The sequence below is a fragment of the Poecilia mexicana genome, unplaced genomic scaffold, assembly GCF_051168715.1.
Source record: "Poecilia mexicana isolate PSO_F unplaced genomic scaffold, ASM5116871v1 scaffold_8, whole genome shotgun sequence".
NCBI lineage: Eukaryota > Metazoa > Chordata > Actinopteri > Cyprinodontiformes > Poeciliidae > Poecilia > Poecilia mexicana.
Genome location: NW_028263377.1, coordinates 1,273,328 through 1,292,817, shown reverse-complemented (window position 1 = coordinate 1,292,817; position 19,490 = coordinate 1,273,328). Strand labels below are relative to the sequence as shown.

The following is a 19,490-nucleotide window of genomic DNA, read 5'->3' as shown; positions in this document are numbered from 1 at the left end:
ACATTGAAGTTAGCAGGTTTTTAATCAGGACCACAACGCGCTGTGTGTGTTGGGTTTAAGAAAAGAGGCTGCTCTGTTTGAGCACCAGCATTCATTTTTCCTCTGATGTTTGGGTGAACTCTTCTCTGTGGTCGCCATCTTTCTTGAAGCAAAGTACGGTGTGACGCTAACCAACCAGTTGGGGAAGTTGTAGCCTGATGACGTGCCTCTCCTCATTTGCATTTATTTTTTTCTAAGTTTTGCGGGGAAATAGAATGTGATAAATAAGAAAATGAGGAAATACTAAATGAATAAGGGAAATTGGAAAATAGGAAAATGAATTTTTTTTTCAAACAAATGTTAAATGAAAAATAGATCAAAGAAAAATGGGTAAATAAAAAGGGATATATGAGAAATTGATTAATGAAACTGGGAAATAGAAAATCGGGTTAATGGAAAAAGGAAATTGAAAAATGGTTAAATTAAAAAATAGATTAATGAAAAATGGGTAAATAGATAAAAGGATAAATGAAAAATGGACAAATGAAAAAGAGGTAAATGAAAAATAGATAAAAGAGAAATTGAGAAATAGATAATCTGAAAAATAAATAAATGAAAAAATTGGCTTAATGAAAAAGGGAAATTGAAAAGTGGTTAAATGAAAAATAGATTAATGAAGTTGGGTAAATGGATAAAGGGATAAATGACAAATAAATAAATGAAAAAGAGAAATTGGGAAATTGATAATATGAAAAATAAATAAATGAAAAATTGGTTTAATGAAAAAGCTAAATTATTTATTTAACAATTTTTTCATTTATTTCACCCATTTATTTATTTATTTATTTATTTAATTTTGGCTGAAATGGCTCTCCATAATGAAAAAGCGAAATTGAAAAGTGGTTAAATGAAAAATAGATTAATGAAAAATGGGTAACTAGATAAAAGGATAAATGAAAAATCTGTAAACAAAAAAGGGACAAATTAAAATTGGACACATGAAAATGGGAACATAAAAAAATGGTTAAATTAATCTGGGAATAAATAAATGTATAAATGAACAAATATAAATGGGAATAAAAATGACAATTATTTTATTTAACTCATTTTTATTTATTTCACTCATTTTTTTCATTTATTGATTTATTTTACTCATTTGTTTATTTATTTCACCCATTTATTTGTTTATTTAATTTTGACTGAAATGGTTCTCCATATCCACTTAGTGTTAGTCTTGTACTTGAACATGGATTGGGGTGAGTTCAATGTAGTGGTGAGGGCCTTTATATAGATATAGAAAATATACTGATAATCAGAACTGACTTGAAATACTAAAGGCTTAGTTGGATTTATTGTCACATAGAGCAAAAATACAAAATCTTACAAAGTATTTTTGGTCTAGTTTCTAGTGCACATATCTTAATACAGTTGAAATAAAACTAAACTAACTTACAAATAACTTTGCTACAAGATTTAGGAGCTTGTTTTAAGTCAATAATTCCTTAATTTTTAAAAAGTAAGACATTCTTGCAATGCCATAACATTTAGTGTTTTTGCAGAGTAATAAAGGCTATGTGCTTTATGCAGTGTATCTATATTATCTATATGGTTTCAACTGTAGAAACACACACAGCTGTGGAAGCTGTGTGTGTGGGGCATTTACCTTAAGAGTACCAATGTCTTCGGTTCGAACCACAAATTCGTCTCGCTCCCGGAAGATTCCCTCTCCTCCACTCCCACTGTCCTCCTCTTCACTTTCACCGGCAATGGCAGCGTCAGCCTGCTTCTTTGCCAGGTGCAGAGAGGTGAGGCGCTGCGACGCCTGGGTCTCCTCCGGAGTCGGGGGTGACAGAGGCTCAGAGGACGATGGGGAGGGTGAGGAGGCAGACTTTGAAGAAGGAGAACGTTCGCTGGCTTCATAGTCCTGGTCCTGATCAGAGGACGAAGGGGGGGGCGTGGTGGAAGGAGGGGGGATGGACTGGGGAAGGTTGGAGAGGGGGGATGATTGGATGGCCGGGGGGGAGGTGGAAGGAGGTGGGGAGCTGGAAGCCTGGTGATAGGAGGATGGCTGAGGCTGAGACTCAGAGGACAGGCGCACTGGACATACCTCGTCCTCGCCCTGCTGGATGGGCAGCGATGAGGGGAGGGGTGAGGATGAGGAGTAGGTGAGCGGTGAACACCGGACAGAAGGGGATTGAGATGAAGGTACTGGGCCGAGTAAAGGTTCTGGTGGAGGATCTGAAACACAAGTTAGAACATTTTCTACTGAATATTAAAGGGGCAGACAATATTATGTATTTTCCAGCCACACAGTCACATTTTATAGCACAACCAAGTAACTATGTTACCTTCATAAAAATGATATATATATCAAATATGGCTTAAAAGAAATTTTACTTTCTGATTAAATGTCTTTAAATTGCACCTCTGTCTCTTTAAAAACTCCTGCTCTTTCTGAAAGTAAGTCTTCACAACATGCTCCTCTATCAACCCTTTAACAACGTTTTTTTTACTAGCGTTTCACTGAGATGTATCTCGTATAATAAGCTCAACAAACTGCAAGAACACAAAATCCTATCAAGTATTTGTGCATAGTTTCTAGTGCCAATATCTTAGTACAACTGAAATGACACAATACTAACTTATAAGTAATTTTTCAGAAAGGAGCTTGTCTAAAATCAATAATTTCTTAACATTGATAAAAAAGCACTAGTTCTACTGGCAGATTACTTCATTAACAACATGGGAAAGATGTCTTGTGATAAATGAAATAATCTGCTAATGGAACTAATACATTGTCTTCAATATTAAGAAATTATTGATATTAAGAAATTAAGATCGGAGCTTAATTATTGAAAGTATGCTCCCCTCTCTTGCTGAAACGTTACTTGTAATTTAAGATTGTTGTTATATAGAGTGTACCAAGATATTTGCAGTAGAAACTAGACCAAAATTACTTGATAAGATTTTGTGTTTTTTCTAGTGCAGCTTCACAGTTCCACCAGAAGTTTGGCAACTACATGCCCGAGCAGGAGCTGTGTCTCGAAGGCGGCGCTCGATCCACCCAGGCGTTTTGCACAGGTGAATGGTTGCCACAGGAGATTAAAGGATTTCTCAAACATGCATGAAAGAATAAGGCAACACTCCAGGTATGTTTTTGATAAGAGAATAGCATAACATGATGTAAAAGCTCATAAAAGTCCATTTTACATAATACAAAATAGTCATCATTCATTTCCTACTGATTTTATTACCTTCAGAGTTACAAGCCTCCAGACCATCAGTCAGTTTTTCCTCCACCTCCGTTCCTTGACTCTCCAGATTCTCAGATTCTTTTTTTACTTCCTCATTATTCCCAGACTCTTCTCCTCTCTCCTCCTCCTCTCTCTCTTCTTCTTCTTCCCATTTCTGTGCATCTCTCTCCTCTGTTTTTAGTCTGCTTACCCATGTGGAGCTAACCCTCTGATCCTTGTCCCCTGGTATCTCCTGCTGACCATACGCCAGCGACTCCTCTTTTATGTTCTCTACAGTGGGGACAACAGGAGGCCCAGCAGGTAGGGGAGGGCTCACAGACACCCCCTGAGGCATCAGTGGGGAGGGGGTAGGCTGGATCTTGATTATGGCGGAGGCCATCACTGCAGCCAATGAGTGTGGGGTGTCATAGAGGGCCGAAATAGCAGACGAGATGCTCTTCTGCAGATCCTGGTTTTTGCTCACAGAATCCTCCTCATCTGAGGAGAAAGATGGCAGCGTCTCCAGGTTCCGCTTCAGCTCCTCGTCCAGAGGCTTGCAGGGACTTGGGCAGCCACTGAGCACCAGCTCAGTCCCCTCCTCACTCTGCCTGTCCCTGTTGAAGTCTTCAGGAGGTGGCTGTGGAGAAGGTGGGGGTATGGAAGGAGATGAGGACAGAGGCCTGATTCCTCCCTTCGGAGAGGAACAGGCATCCAAGACGTCCTGCTCAACTTCATCTTGTTCCAGCATCAGGTCAGACTCTTTCTTGCCTGTCTTTAGGAAGTCCAGAAAAGACACCATGAATCCAGGTTTGAAGTCCAAGTCTTTATCATCAGCCTGGAAAACATTAGAGTCTCACCAGTGACCATATTTAGAATTCTTTATTACAAGATTGTCCTATATCTAATGTTGGTGTTTACACATTCTCTCCCTATGATTATACTACACTATAACTATATTATGCTATAACTAAACTATAAAATCTTCTGCAAGTAGAATATTCTATATGTGACTGAAATGTGACATTTCAGTCACATTTACAACCACAAACATCTACACTGTTACTCATAACATTGTAATTAATAGAAAAAGGGTGAGTGACTATAACTTGAATTTGGTCAAAAGTTTTGCTAACACTCAAATAAAATAAGTTCAGTAAATTTTTGAGTGCATAAAACCAGCAGCAGGAACTAATTAAACCACCTTTTTATTTGTCATAAAAATTAGTTTCAAGATATTTAAAGTGAAACGGTAGACTCCAAAGCTTCATATATGCACTCAGTTCATCAAGAATGAGCCACTTTCAGAGCAGTACAACTCTTACTACCAATTTTTTTCTATCAAGTAATTTTGTCTTTATGCAAGTAGTTTTAAGATAGAAATAAAAAGTGCTTTTAGAAAACAATGGGATTTATTTATTTATACAAAAAAGGAAAACTGCTTTGGGTAATGTTTAATTACAACATACTCAAATTTATTAAGTTAACACAGTGGTTCCCAATCTTTTTCTCCTGGGTCATCTTTTAGCTAACTTTACCTGCAACCAACAGCTTTACTCAACAGTCAGTTAGTTTGGGGGAAAACTGTGTAAAGTTCTTTGCATTTTACTGGTTTGCTGCCATGATTCTAACACAAACCTACGTAGCTCCGCCCAGCAGCAGCAGGTCTCCTTCACAGGTGTAAACCCAGCGCCAGCGTCGTCGCGCTCATGTTGCGTTTAAAGGCAGCTCGGAAAAACAGGTTACGACATATTAACAACGGATTAAACAGTTTTAACTGCTGATAAAAGTGACAGAGGACACATATATGGGAAGTGTGGAAGCCTCTGTATCAAATTGACATCGGAATAACAGACAGTTGGCCATTCTAAGGTAAAACCCAGCGCATACAGAGTTCATGTTTTTTGTTGTTTTTTGTTTTTTTTCATCCAGATGGCTTTCCCCCCCCCCCCCCGCAATGGCACAGCGCGCCCCACAGTTTGGGAACCTCTGAGTTAACATAAAATATGCTCACTAGAATTGCTCAAGTTAATGTTACTCAATCGGTTAAATGAAAAAACAAATTCTGAAGCAATGAGTATGCATATAGAGCTCAAACTTTCACAAATTATCTCTCTCACTCAGCATAGTGACAGTTTTACCAAATCTGTAAAAAAAAATATATAAAAAAAAACATACTGCAGCTTTCATGTTTCTGTTTCTGCTCTCCTGTCATCCTGTAATAGGGTTACCTGTTTGAATAGTTGTTTTTCTTTTTTTCCTATATTGATGAATCATTTAATTGTCTTTATATATATACATTATTTTATTTTGGTGTCTATTCTGCCCAGGGACTAAAGCTTTTGAGAAACCTTTTTCCTCATTTTTGTTCATTTGAAGCAAAAGCTCTTAATCTCCAAAGTACCTGTCAAATGAAAAAATAAACCAATTCTCTAAACTCAACCACATTAGAAGATATATACTTCAATTGAATTCAAATCTGTCCATTGATATGCTTGAGTTGTACTGTATTGACTTCTATAAATAGAATCCCAATAAAGTACACTAAATGTGCTAATACTGTGGAAAGGACACTGTTTGGATATCAAGTTTGGGATATAGAGCTATTCTGATTTGAGCCACAAGGGGGCGGTGATGTTAAGCTCACCCTAATGAAGCAACAAGCCTCATATTTCCAAACTGTGTATTTGCTTCATGAAATCTAACTTGTTAACCAGATCTAAAGCATATGATATCGGCAGTTGTTTTTACTGTATTTGAGCTCCACGAATGAGAGCATATTATAATACACTATAGAATATATATATATATATATATATATATATATATATATATATATATATATATATATATATATATATATATCATAACTCATGATGAGATCTACAGGATGTAACATTTTGCTTCACTTATTTTACCTTTTAAATAGTTTCATATAGTAAGAGCCCACATGCTAATCTGCAGCCAATTTCACCCAACAGACAGCAGGTGGTAGCAAGGGGCCTGTGCCGAAAAATGCAGTAACTGTGGCAACTGCTGCCGTGGTAACACGTATCTCTCTCCTCTTTCTTTTGTCAGTCAGAGAGCTGGCTGTCAGTCAACTGTAACCCCCTTTTATCTACACCTTAAATCAGAGAAACAGAGCTGAAATCTTATTCAGATGTTGCATTTTTCCCTTTATCTGTCAGAGACACAACAGGAAATACATTTTTTATACATTCTTGTTTCAAAACACCTGTAAGTACCTGTACATCAAATTACAACATAGACAGTGGAAAAGCACCAATTGGCACCTAAGGTGTGAATCAGTTAGATAATTTCCTTTCTCTACCAGAGGCATTAGTTTGAATAGATGAGGTATGAATTATATATCAGGCTCCGAGCTTTCTTCATTTTACAGAGGGTGGAAAGCAACTTACTGAATTGGTGAGTTTCTGCAGATCAGCCCAGGATTCAGGATTCAGTGGATGGTCCATTTCGTTTTTCCAGCTACACTCCATCATCTGAGTTGACGTCAGAGAAAACAGCTTTTAGGTCCTCAGACCTGAGGTTTGACACAAACTGCGAGGTATAGTTCGTCAAAATTGCTTTGAACGACAGCATAGTTTTCGTTTATTGTAAAATAATAATAATAATTTTTTTTAAAATCAGTTTATGGTGCTATTGCCAATTAAGACGCGCTGTTTGTTTTTCTCATAAGCTTAAATGTTTTAGATAGTCAAACTAATTTGAATTTTGGACAGGAATAATCTGAGTAAATACAAAACATCATTTTCCATTTTTTAAATTATGATTTCATTCATTAAGGGAAAAGAGCTGACCAAAAAACATTGCACTATGTGAAAATTGTAATTGGTCCCTTGATGAGTCATGAATTCATTTGGATACAATATTTTTGTTGCTATTCACACCAAATCCAGATTTCTATCTGATCTACGTGATCAAAAAGACGTATAAATTGGGCTCTATTTATTAGCAATTTTGGTTCAATTTCTAGAACTGCGCCGCTCAGGATGGCAGACTATTCAAATAAAAAAAAAACTTTACTAATCCCATCTTGGGCAATTTTTGTCATATTTTTGCTATTCTGTTATGTTGTGTAACCTTAGCAACAGGTTGGTTTACAAAAGGAAACAGCTCATCATCAGAAAAGTTGAAATAATAGTTGAATAAAAGCCAGAAATCCCAGAGGAGCTGAAAAGGAGGCGTAGTGGATGCAGAGCAGGAGCAAAAAGGAGAGAAAGAAGGAGGAAATCCAATCCATCTCTTCCATCCATCGCAATGGGCAACTTAAGATTGTTAGCTAACAACAATTCTCTTGTAAAATCAGACTAAATTTACCATTCTAGTGAAACTGATAATGGGTGATAGGGTGAAAAAAACTTTCTATGAGGAAAGAATCAAAACAAAAACTTGAATTTTTAAAAATAAAATGCTAAAAAAATGTGTGGTGAAATTAAAATGAAAGCAAAAAATTGGTTATTAAAGATGAATAGTTCTTGTTACCCAAGTTTTTCATGTTAGCAGTATTTAAATTTATCTGCATAATTTTATGAACAGTGAGAATTTCACTTTTTTGTTGAAATAAATCTGCTATTCTTGAAGTGGACAAGGGCTGCACTGCAAATAGCCTGAAGAACGTACTTTGGACACCCCTGCACTATCAACAGACATGTTCTCTGATTCTTGCTCATTGTTTTCTAATGGTATTTTCTTATCTTTATATTTTAATTTATCCGTATGTTCTATATGAACAAGCTGTTCCACCCACAAAGACTTTTAAAACTGTGTGGAAAAACAAAAACATGCAATATTCTAAAACCCACTGTTGATCAGGTAAATTGACTAATGTATTACACATGTCAAAGTATTCTCTACCTCTCCTGCTCTGTGCTGCTGCTTCATCACATTGTCTTGTGTCTCATCATGGTCCTTTCTTCCAATGTCCATGATGCCACTTGGTCCAGGACTCATGCCCAGAGATGGTGCCGACCCTACTGATCCATCAGACAGAACCGGCTCCCAACTGGTCAGAGAGTCTGTCTTCAGCAAGGACTCTGACGGTTGCTTGGTGGAATGTGGTTGTTTCATCTGAGACACAGACAAGTAGGATGCTGAAGAGAAATTTAAATATTTCTAAATATTAATGCTAAAATGTTGATATTAGTAAGTTCATATGTCTGCAGCCCTCTTTCTACTTTCAATTTCAAACATTTAACTGCCTGAATAGTAATGACTTCTTGAGAGACAGAAGGCGCAAATCGTGACACCGCATCTACTAGTGGCACTTCCGTTGGCAGGTGTCATTACGCGCCACAAGTGCCACTGTTTTCGGGACTAGCTGCCAGTGTTGTCACTGACTTCGGCTGACCTCGGCACCTCATACTGGCACTTCCACTGATACCTGCCATTAGTGCCACTGTTTTCGGGGCTAGCGGTCAGTGTTGTCACTGACATCGGCTGACTTCTGCACCTTCCAAGGGTTGCCGCTACCTCATACTGGCACCTCCCACGCCTCACGGACTGCTCTCGCCTATTTTCGCTGATGAAATTTAGGGCAGCCATTTTAGAGCGGTCGACCGCTCCACTCAGCATTATACGTAGGACAGGCACAATGACGTATTTGCGCATTGAATTTTTCATAACACGCTGTTTTGTTACTGGAAACCTTATACAAACAGCTATATTTATAAAAATTTTATTTTAAAGGTTTTTTTTAATTGTATTATACATAGTTAAGCATACTGAAATATGCTTTGTGGCGAAAACAATAGAATAGGAATAGAATATTCTTTGGTGACAGATTCTGTGTCAGATTTAATATAAATTAATTTATAATTAATGAAAACAATGGTGGATCTGGCACAACGTATTGCATTTCCTCTTAAGCGTTGTGTTCCCTCAAAAAAGCAAATATGCCCTGGTCTATTTTTTATACAGTCTCAAATTTCAGTTTCCAATAAAGAGCCTCAGTGAAAACATGTTGACAGCTGCCATAAGGTGCCACTTGTGCCACCTTACCACTGGGTACAGTGGTAATGTGGCACCTTATCACTGGGTAAGGTGGCACAAGTAAGGTGGCCATGGGTGCCACAGGCTGCTAACCTCATTCTCTATCTGTTTCAGATAGAATGTAGTATATGAATAACTTTAGTTCAAACAAATAGAAATAAAATATATCTTAATTAAAACATAATTCTCATACATATTTAAATATACAGCCGGTGTTCAGACTTAACAGAGAAAGACAACTCCTGCACTGAATCCATGTCAGATGGGACCTCTTCTGCAACAGCTGATAATAGCTACCACTAGGTACCTACCACTACAACAATGACCTTAATACAATGCTATTGATTATTAAACCGGGTAAGTTCACTAATATTGACTTATTAGTTAATATTAGTGACAGTGGCAACATGAGATATTGACAATTCCAGAGTGACATTATGTTCAGCATGGTTCCATGACAGTGCACAGAATGTCATAAGTTATAGTGGCTGCCTGGTCTATTACTTAATAGACCAGGCAGCCACTATAACTTTCAGTGTTTTATTTAAGATAATGCAATTTTTCAAAAATATGTTATCATAACCAAAAATGCCTGTTAACCAGTTTTAAAGAGTTATTACTTGTTATTATTTAATACATTTAATCTCTGCTATTTTTCATTATTTGTCAAGTACATTACAGATTTGTATGGCATACATGAAGGTTGCTTCTCTGTGTTTGTTTCTGGTTCTGGACATTGTCTTCAAAGTTTTCTTATTCAAAGATGAGACAATGAATAAAATCTGAGCTACAAAATGCATTTCAAGAGCATTTTCAAGGCAGCAGGAGGACTTTCACTTTCAAGTTAAACCACCTTCAAATTTTTTACACTAATATTGAATATTGATAAGTCAAAACACAAAGTATGTACACCTCAAAAACTTTGACAATGTGTGAATCTTAAGCAGCATTAAGAACAAGATTGTTACATATTTTTGGAAATAAAAATTACTTTGGGTTATACTTAAGATGCAAATGCTTTTTTCAAAGAAAATTGTGCTGTTTACATATTATTTTATTTGGCAGATATGTTTCAACATTTTTTAAAGTTTATGTCACAAAGTATATGCATAGTAATTGATTTGTCAATATTTATTAGCCATTGTATGTAAATACTTTAAACAGCAATAACATATGATTTAAGTTTTCAATAGCCAAGAACTAAAATATTTGTGTATTATAAAATCCCTGTCTGAAATAATTTGAAGTCTACTGTAAAATTCATGTTTAGTCAACGTGTGAATTTACTACATCAGGATCAAATAACTTATTATTCATCCATGAGAAATTATAATCATTACAATTAAAAATTATTTTTCAAACTACACAACTACTACGTATTTCCATCTTGGCCAAAGCCCTATCTGGCAGCCCAACGGGGTTCAATAGGTTCCACTGTAATAGTGACACTTAGTGGTAGATTCAATTACTTTGGCCATCTTCCTTCAATTAAATTAAGTCAAAAATATTCAAGGATAATTAACTAATACAATTACCATTGAAATAAAAATTTATAAACAGGCAATATAAGTAATATATTTTCCAAAAACTGGCATTGCCATCCCCCAAAACATCGGCACCAATTGTGACAGCTCTGAAACATCCTGGACACCTAACGGCATCTCTAGTGGAAGCCAAACTCAGCTGTTACAAAGGTGCCGAAACCAATGGCATCCCTGATACCTGCTGTGTATTTGATTAATTCAAAGATGGAAGGAGTCGTCTGGATTATTCAGATGAACTTTAGTGAATAAATAGGATGAACGAATCACACATGATATACGAAAAAGTGTAGGAATTCAGCTAACATAAGTCTTTCTGCAAAAAAAAAACTCTTATTAAATTCTTTCTTCTTCGTCTGTCTTCAAGTTCTTCTTCGACTAGTAATAAAGTATCATGGAATATGTAGTCCATTTTCCGAAGCCCGTGGCAACACTTATGGCTAGTCTCGAAAGCAGTGGTACTAATGGCAGGTGTCAGCGGAAGTGCCAGTATGAGGTGCCGAGGTCAGCCGAAGTCAGCTGAAGTCAGTGACAACACTGGCAGCTAGTCCCGAAAACAGTGGCACCTGTGGCGCGTAATGACACCTGCCACCGGAAGTGCCATTAGTAGGTGCAGTGTCACGATTTGCACTCGGCCCTGCTGGACTTCTTCTGTGTGGTTCAGGTGAATATTTTACTCAGTTCATTGCTGGTGTAAATGGGAAAGAAAGAAGGAGTTTAGCTGTGCATTCAACCATCTGTCTGAGAAAGCCAGAGGCTCAGGTAGAACAAAATGGTATTCATTTTATTAAACAAGGTTTATACCAGTGACGTGCGGTGAGGTTCATAGCTGGTGAGACACGCGACTTAATCATAATCAGATTTACAAATACAGAACCACTGCATGTTATTGCTTACATAAGGAAATTTCGCGCATGCGGACAACGCTGGAGGGCAAAAAGACTATTATGTGACAGACATGTGATCCTTAGCCGTGCTGCTGCAGTAGAATAATTCTGTTAACTCAATCAAACTTGGACATGTAGATATTATTAATGTCGTGCTGTGCTCCACAGCAAAGGGAGAAACCGTTAAAGTACAACTCAAAACCACTTCTTTTTCGCTCTCTGTATCCGCGCAGCTACTGTTTGGCTAACTCATTGTTACTGTCTCTTACTCTGCAGTTATGGAGTCACAATGTCTGGGATCACGAGCGCCCCTAGCGATGAGACAAGAGAACTGCCTGCCTCACATCAAGTCTGTTCTCTGCCGTTTATGATCGCTCTCCTCAGCACACGAAAACACGATGCACACAAAGGGTAACACTTTATTTGAAGGGGTGTGATTAAGACTGACATAACATCTGTCATGAACATAAACAAGTCCTTATGAATGTCTATGACTGTTGTCATGAAGTGTCATTCGGTAAATAATGACACTTTCAATGCAAAGTTGCTTTAAAAGTTGCATTAAAAGTCCATTAAAAGTGCCAACTTTGCATGATTTTGTAAATAATGACAATTTAATGCAACTCTGGCACTTTTAATGGACTTTCAATGCAACTTTTAGAGCAACTTTGCATTAAAAGTGTCATTATTTACAGAATGACACTTAATGACAACAGTCAGACATTCATAAAGACTCGTTCATGTTTATGACTGTGTCATGTCAGTCTTATTCAAACCCCGTCAAATAAAGTGTTACCTACACACCGTTGGTGACAATAAAAACACTGTACACTGTACATAATTATGGAAAATCAGTTCATACATTAAATGTTTTTTAGCCATTTCATTGGCGACATACAGACAGGAGGAGCATGCTCCCATAGAATGGCAGCCAGTGCAGTTAGCGAGAGGTTGCGCAGTCCTAGGTGAGGCACAGCTAGCTGCTGCCTCACCGGCTTCGCTTCTGAGCATTTGAATGGGAAAATGCGAAAATCCAGCGATTTTGAAGAAAAACTCATCAGAATTGGTTAAGTTAAATGAAAACTAGGTACTTTGTAGTACAGACCACAAGGTGAAAATAGCAACATAAATTATTTTATTATGTGTTATTTTTCCATGACGGCACGTCACTGGTTTATACTCATTTTTCATTTACAAATTCTAAATTGTTCCTGCAAGTTTCATAAGGTGCTGGACATTTAAGTACAAAATATGCATCTTGAACTAAACACAAATCACCAAATAGTGCTGACAGTGACTTCTGATATTTGTGGTAAGCTAAAGGGGCATTTCATAGCTTTCTGGCATCAAAGCAAAATTATAAAAGCTCTTTAAAAATATGGAACTCTTGTACCTGTCAAATACTGATTGAATTATGCTCCAACACATTAAAAGTATCCCAGCACACTTTGAGAAAATATTGTTTTTGTTTTTTTGTTTTTTTTTTTAAAAAAGCTGTTTCGTTTGGATAAATATCAATCAATCACAATCAGCCAATCAAAATACTGCACCAAGCATCAAATATTATGAAACGAAGAAACTTAATATAAGAAATACTTAAATTTGGAACCTTGTTTATATTTAGTTAAGCATATATACTTAACTAAAGTGGACTCATATTTGTCAATTTTAGTTAATATTTCCTTAATCAAATTCTTAAATATGATTTAGGAGCCCCCTAACCCCCTCCTTGTTGAGAAGAGGTGGGTGGAGGTGTATTAAAACTATGTTTTAATACAGATTTGGTGGAATTTGGGAGATGGGGTCAAGTATTGTTTTTTTTTTTTTTAAAAAAAAAAACAAGCTGTTTCGTTTGGATAAATATCAATCAATCACAATCAGCCAATCAAAATACTGCACCAAGCATCAAATATTATGAAACGAAAAAACTTAATATAAGAAATACTTAAATTTGGAACCTTGGGTATATTTAGTTAAAGCATATATACTTAACTAAAGTGGCTACACTTAAAAGCAATCACTGATAATTGATTATTATTTGCTGAGATGTGTTTGTGAACAAACTGAGCTCAAACACAAATATTAAACTCAGCATCAGGCTGTAGCTATGGTAACATACCACAAACAAATAATCAATATTTATTTATTTATTGCCGTTTTGCAAAGTAAACTTGCCAACTCCTTTGAATCTTAAATTTAAATTTTAAACAATTTAAAATATTTTAGTTTATCTATGTTGAAACCATTAAGTTCATTTTAGTAGCATTGCCATTCTCAATAAACAGATGTAGAAATTCTACACCAATTTTTACATCTCTGATGGTGGTAGAGATAAAACAGAACTGGTCAATAGATCTGCCTCTGATTTTGATTCTGAAAAGAACCCTAGGATTAAAAAACAGATATTGAAAGACCAAAAACTGGAGAAGCCTCGTTTGCTTGATGTTAGGGCTTATTATTGGGTTTTAAATTTTGGGATTATTCAGGCACCGGTTACAGAAAAAACATTTATTATCTCCTTCCCTTGTTATAGATGCAGGTCGCCGCTTCATTTTTGTCTCACACTCAACATGCCTTTGGCTACAAAAAACATCTGCATATCGCTCTTAATTTAATAGCAATTCGACACCACTTTGGATTTAAAGCATTCTTAGCTACTGTGGTCGACAATCCGTCATTTCTGTTTTTAAGACTGACAAGAGACTACAACTCAGAGGGATTTTTTTATCTTTAGGATACAGATGTAATTTTGCTTTGAGTTTGTTAGAAAGTGAAAAAAGTGTAACATCAACATTACTAAGCTCATCATTCCACTTTAAATACACAAAAAATAGAGCAAGCATTTGGATTTTTCATCTGGCTACACAAAGGTATTCAACTGTATATTGTTGAATACCATATCTGGGAGTAGTTTGGAGATTATTGGAAACAACTAACAATCAGCTGACTGATAATAGTTGGCACTCTCAACCATTGAGGGTGTAGTAACGTGGATGTTGTTCGGAAAAGAAAATTTAATGTCCATCTGAAATTAGTCAAATATCTCCTAATATAGCACTGTGTCTCAAAGATATGAACCTTTTAAAATCTAATTTTGAACTTTTACTGCTAGAATACGGATTGTTAGCATTCCAATGGCTTTCCTGTCGGCCACAGGTAGAACAGCCATTTGTAATAATTTCACTGAACCGTGACTTTAAAAAATCCAAACCATTCATTTAAATATTTTTTTTTTCTAATTTTGTTGCATTTACCTTGATCGCTTTAGCTAAGTCTTGCTGGGGTGTGTGCTGCTGTCTTTCTTCATAAAGTTGATGGTGGTGCAGTTGGTGGGAAAAGGAAACTTTCTGCTGAATATGGTGGCGATGCTCCACATGTTTGTGTGGAGCTTGATGAAGATCAGCCTGTTGGCTGTAATATTGTTGTGGATGTTGGATGTGATGCCGTTGGCTGTACTGTTGTTGTTGGTGGTGTTGCTTCTGATGATGATATGGAAGACTTTGTGCTTTGTTCATGTTTCTTTGAGTTTTCACCAGTCCTTCCTCTCGTCTACCACGTCCCCTACCTCGCCCACGTCCTCTCCTTGTTTCTCCAGTAGCTAAGCCCATCAAACCTCTGCAGTAAGGAGGTTCTGGAAGAGGGCGAATACGTGGTCTGCCTCGTGGCCGAGGAGGGCCTTCACGTTTTGGCTTGGTTGGTTTCCTGCCCCTTTTCTTAGGGCCATCATGAGATAGGATGTGTGAATTGTGCCCAATTAGAGTGTAGGTAGTAGGGTGGCAGAAGTCGACATCACTCGTCATTGGACTGAGTCCTGTAGCCCTCCCACAACTTGATACCAAATCTGGCAACAGGTCTGGAAGTCGCCGGCTGTTGAGACGAATATCTGCTGGAGCATCGGCTTTATCTTCATCATCTTCAAATTCATACTCTTGAGGGTAGTTTTTCTTTGTTTTGGGTTGTGGATCACGTCGCTGTTTGAGCAAATGAAAAGATCTAGTCTTCAGTAGTTTTTTGGGTCTAGAAGAACAAAAGATAGGTGAAGTCAAGCCAGTAGTGCTGGAACTTCCAACCACAGCTCCCATTATTTTGTTAGCAGATACATCACCTTGGGCTGCTGAACTCAGTGCTATCGAGTGATTCTGAGACTGGATGAGGCCAAGCTGGTCAGTATTCACAGTAGAAGGAAGCTCATGGGTCTTTACAAAGTCGAGATCTAAATGGAGATTGTCATTACCTGTTCCTGGAAGGGTGTGACAGTACTGTCCATAAACTTGATCAGTGTGATGATTACCCAGATCATATCCCTGATCTCCAACCTTTAGGTCTTCTACATCTTTCTGTGATTTCCCACAACCCTGATTAAGAGTTTCTTGAATAGCTTGTCCTGCCCCAGAATCCCCAGCACAATTTGACTTATATTCAGATGAACAAAACATGTTCTCCACCTCAGGAAAGAATGAGGAATCCTCATCTTGTAAGAGTGAGTCTGGAAAGCAGATGGATGATAGAGGTGGAAACCGTTGCTGTTGCTGAGTTTGATCCAGTCCAACTTTATTTGCTGGGGTAATTGTGTCAAACTGGTGCTGTTTGAGCTGGTCTAACCGGGAGTGTGTAAGTTGTGTTTCATGCTGTCTTTGTTGAGCTTGCTGTGGATGGTGAGGAGGAGCCATGTTTGCTGACATTCCATGAGGTTGGAGATGACCTAACTGTTCATGTGAAACCTGCTGGTGAATGTGTGCTTGTTGCCCTTGGAGAGCATGGGAGCGAGTGTGGGCAGGTGGCTGGTTGAGGTGATGAAGGGGTGAAGATGTGGATAAACCTAAATCTGGTTCAGCAAGAAGATTATGGAGATCTGGGTGCTTTTGTTGAGAATGATGCTGAGGTGTAAGTCCATGCTGGTGTGCATACCTTTCTCCACCACTTCCCTTGATTACTGGAACAGTCATACTAAGTTCAATTCTGTCGAGTGGTTCACTAGTGTCAATGTTATTGGCCCGTGAAAGAGATTGGTCTAACATTTCCAGACAAGGCATTGAATTCTCACTTGTTTGAAGCTGATCTCTTGCTTGAGTAGCAAGTCTGTAGTGGGAATCTATGCCTTGGTTCTGCAGTGGAAGTGGCAACTGAGGAGAAAGGTTCTGTGAATTGGATTCCACCTCAGTAATCCTCGCTTCACCAACTGTACCAATCATACCTGGCTGACTCAAAGGGTTATGTGGTTGCCGTTGCTGTTGGGGCTCTGTGAGTACTTGCTGAAAGTCGATTTCAGTGCAGGGGGTATGAGAATGTGCAGACTGCATCACATGTGTTGACTGAGAAGGGTCTGGTGGATCTATCAAAGAAATGGGGGCCTGACTTTGGCGAGCCTGAAGCAAGTCAGGTGTATTACATAGATAAGCATTGTCATTTGTACTTGAAGGCTTTCTTTGGTCAGTACGTGGATTGTTCCGATTATAGGAATTGGCCTGACAATGCTGAGAATGTTGAGAGTGCTGAGTAAGTTGACTGTGCCGGGATTGCTGGGTAATTTGATGGGAGTGATGAGCATGCTGCTGAGAATATGGGGATACATGTAAATGATAGGAATGTTGGTGGTGTAGGTGTTGGGTATAGGGATCCCCTCTTCCATATTGTACTAAAGACTCCAAAGACTCATGTTGCTGTTGATTGCTCTGGATAGTAAGGGAGCAAGACAGAGATTCAGAAAGTCCTCGTACTTCTCCAGCAGGGGACTTTGATACAGTCAACTCTGATCTGATCTGTTGTTTTTTCTGGGTTGATTCTAATTGTCTGTTTAGGTCATTTGCTGTTTTAGTAATCATTGACTCTGAACCAGAGTGGTCCGTACTGTTATTGGTGCGAATGACACTCTGAGAATGGTGGTGCTCATTTGAGAGCTTGCTGATATCAAAGCTCATCCCCTTACTTTCACTATCCCTAGCCTGTGATATACATTGGGATAACTGTTGAGAATGTGATTGATGCTGGGAACGATGAGGTGTTGCTCTTTGTGTCTGTAGTAAATGTAGGATCAGGAAATCTTCAGTTTCTTCCTCTTCAACTTGAGATTGATCAGCTGCAAATAATTTTGAATCAGTTTTTGGTTTGATTGGTGTTGAGTGATAGGTGTTGCTTTGAGTTTGTTGTGTATTGGGGAAACTTTCTGGTGAGGACATAAAAGCAGGAGACAAGATAGAAGACAAGTATTTAGTCCCTCCTGAGCTACCAGAGGACGGTGAGGGGCAAACAGCAGCAGGGGAATGTAAAGTAGAGTGACTGAGAGTAGAAATGATAACAGGTGATGTACTTGACTCAGGCAGATGATAGGAGCTGTTACTTTCATTACCAACAGCTAGAGTAGCACTCCCTGACCCTACAGATTCAATTCCACCCCTTTGTGTAGCTGCTCCTGATAAGGGTCCCATCCTTGATGATTCATTCCCATATTCCAAAGGACTGCTTGCCCTCCTGAGAGAAGCAGACCCATAATTGGAGTCACCAAAGACTATTTCTGCAGAGAAAGTGTGTCCTCCAGAACCTATATTAGTGAAAGCCTTTCCTCCAGTGACTACTTCCCCAGAACTTAAATCCTCGGGATGAGGTGAACTAAATCCTAAAAAGCTCTGGGCCATGTGTGCAGATGGCACTTTGGTGGGGGAGTAAGACTGGACATGGGGAGATGGAGAGGTCTGGTTTGGCATGACAGTGCTAGATTTCACCAGAGATTGAGAGCCATAGGTGATTAGGCATTGTTTAAGAGCAGGTTGTTGAACAAGGGAAGATGACACCACTGGCAGTAGAGGTGGTGCTGGGGCTAGCTGAGGACCCTGCTGCTGATGAGAGCATGTGGGCAAGGAAATGCTGTTTGCCTTGGAACTAGAGGAGGATGCTGATGGTGGAGTGTGTGCAGTACGGGTGGAAGACGATGAAGAACCTGAAGTGGAATATCCACTGTTGGAACTGGAACCAATGGGTCCCTTTGTGGCAGATGAAGAGGATACAGAGGAACTAGATGGTGAGGTTATGTAGGGAGTTTGGATAGTTGGTTGATATGACTGAGGTTCCATCTGAGGTGAGAGCTTAGGATCAGTAGACGGACTTTGTTCATCCAGGGGACTACAGGGCATTCCAGCATTCTGATGCAGACTGACTAACTGTTGGTATCTAGATGACCCACCACAACTGGTATATTGGTGTAGAGCTGGAGACTGAGCTGGGTGTGAACGCTGGTAATGTTTGATCACACTGTCTTGCCGAGAAACTATCCTCTCTGGAGCAGACTGTGACTGGGGAACTGCTGCCCCCAGCAGGGCTGGAGAAGAAGAGAACATGGATGAAGTGCATAACTGAGAATGCCGACTGTGAAGTTGAGAGGACAACAGGTTGAACTGGGGAGGAGGTAAGTGGCAATTAGTGTCGTCGGATGAAATTTGGTTCTGAAGAGCCGGGGACTCCTGTGATCCCCTATATGTGGCACTTTGAGAAGAAAGCAAGCGATCAAAGCCCAAGCTGGACTGGGAGGGAGTCTTAATATGCAGGAGAGAATCATGGGGGGATAACAATGCATTAGACGTTGGGCTATATGTAGGGGCATCCTGCAAGGATAGAGAAGGAGTGAATGATCGTCCAGGGAAGGAACCAGGACATTGATAAGCGGAAAGGGATGAAGAAGAGGGAAAGGATCCAGAACCTGGAATGGCCCCAGAAATAAAGAGCTCCGCAGGGCCTGGTGTATGCATTGCTAGGGGGCACAATGATAAACAAAAAGTGTTATTTAACACACAAAGGTAATTTTTGATTTTCAAATCAACAAAATTTTCATTTTACATGTTTGCAAATTA

At 38.6% G+C, this 19,490-nt stretch overlaps 1 protein-coding gene across 2 annotated transcripts in view; it reads right to left on the bottom strand.

The window, feature by feature from the left end:
• The window catches only part of LOC106907694 (proline-rich protein 12-like), a 110,356-nt gene that overhangs the window by 54,729 nt on the left and 36,137 nt on the right, over window positions 1–19,490 (bottom strand). The window contains exons 4-8 of one of the 2 annotated variants that reach the window (XM_088007999.1): window positions 14,904–19,390; window positions 8,088–8,300; window positions 6,629–6,712; window positions 3,234–4,047; window positions 1,643–2,217 (exon numbers count right to left, since the gene is read on the bottom strand). In XM_088007999.1, coding sequence (XP_087864125.1) covers window positions 1,643–2,217; window positions 3,234–4,047; window positions 6,629–6,712; window positions 8,088–8,300; window positions 14,904–19,390 — 6,173 coding nt within the window. The remainder of the gene's footprint in view (window positions 1–1,642; window positions 2,218–3,233; window positions 4,048–6,628; window positions 6,713–8,087; window positions 8,301–14,903; window positions 19,391–19,490) is intronic. The other variant, XM_088008000.1, reaches the window with a different exon arrangement.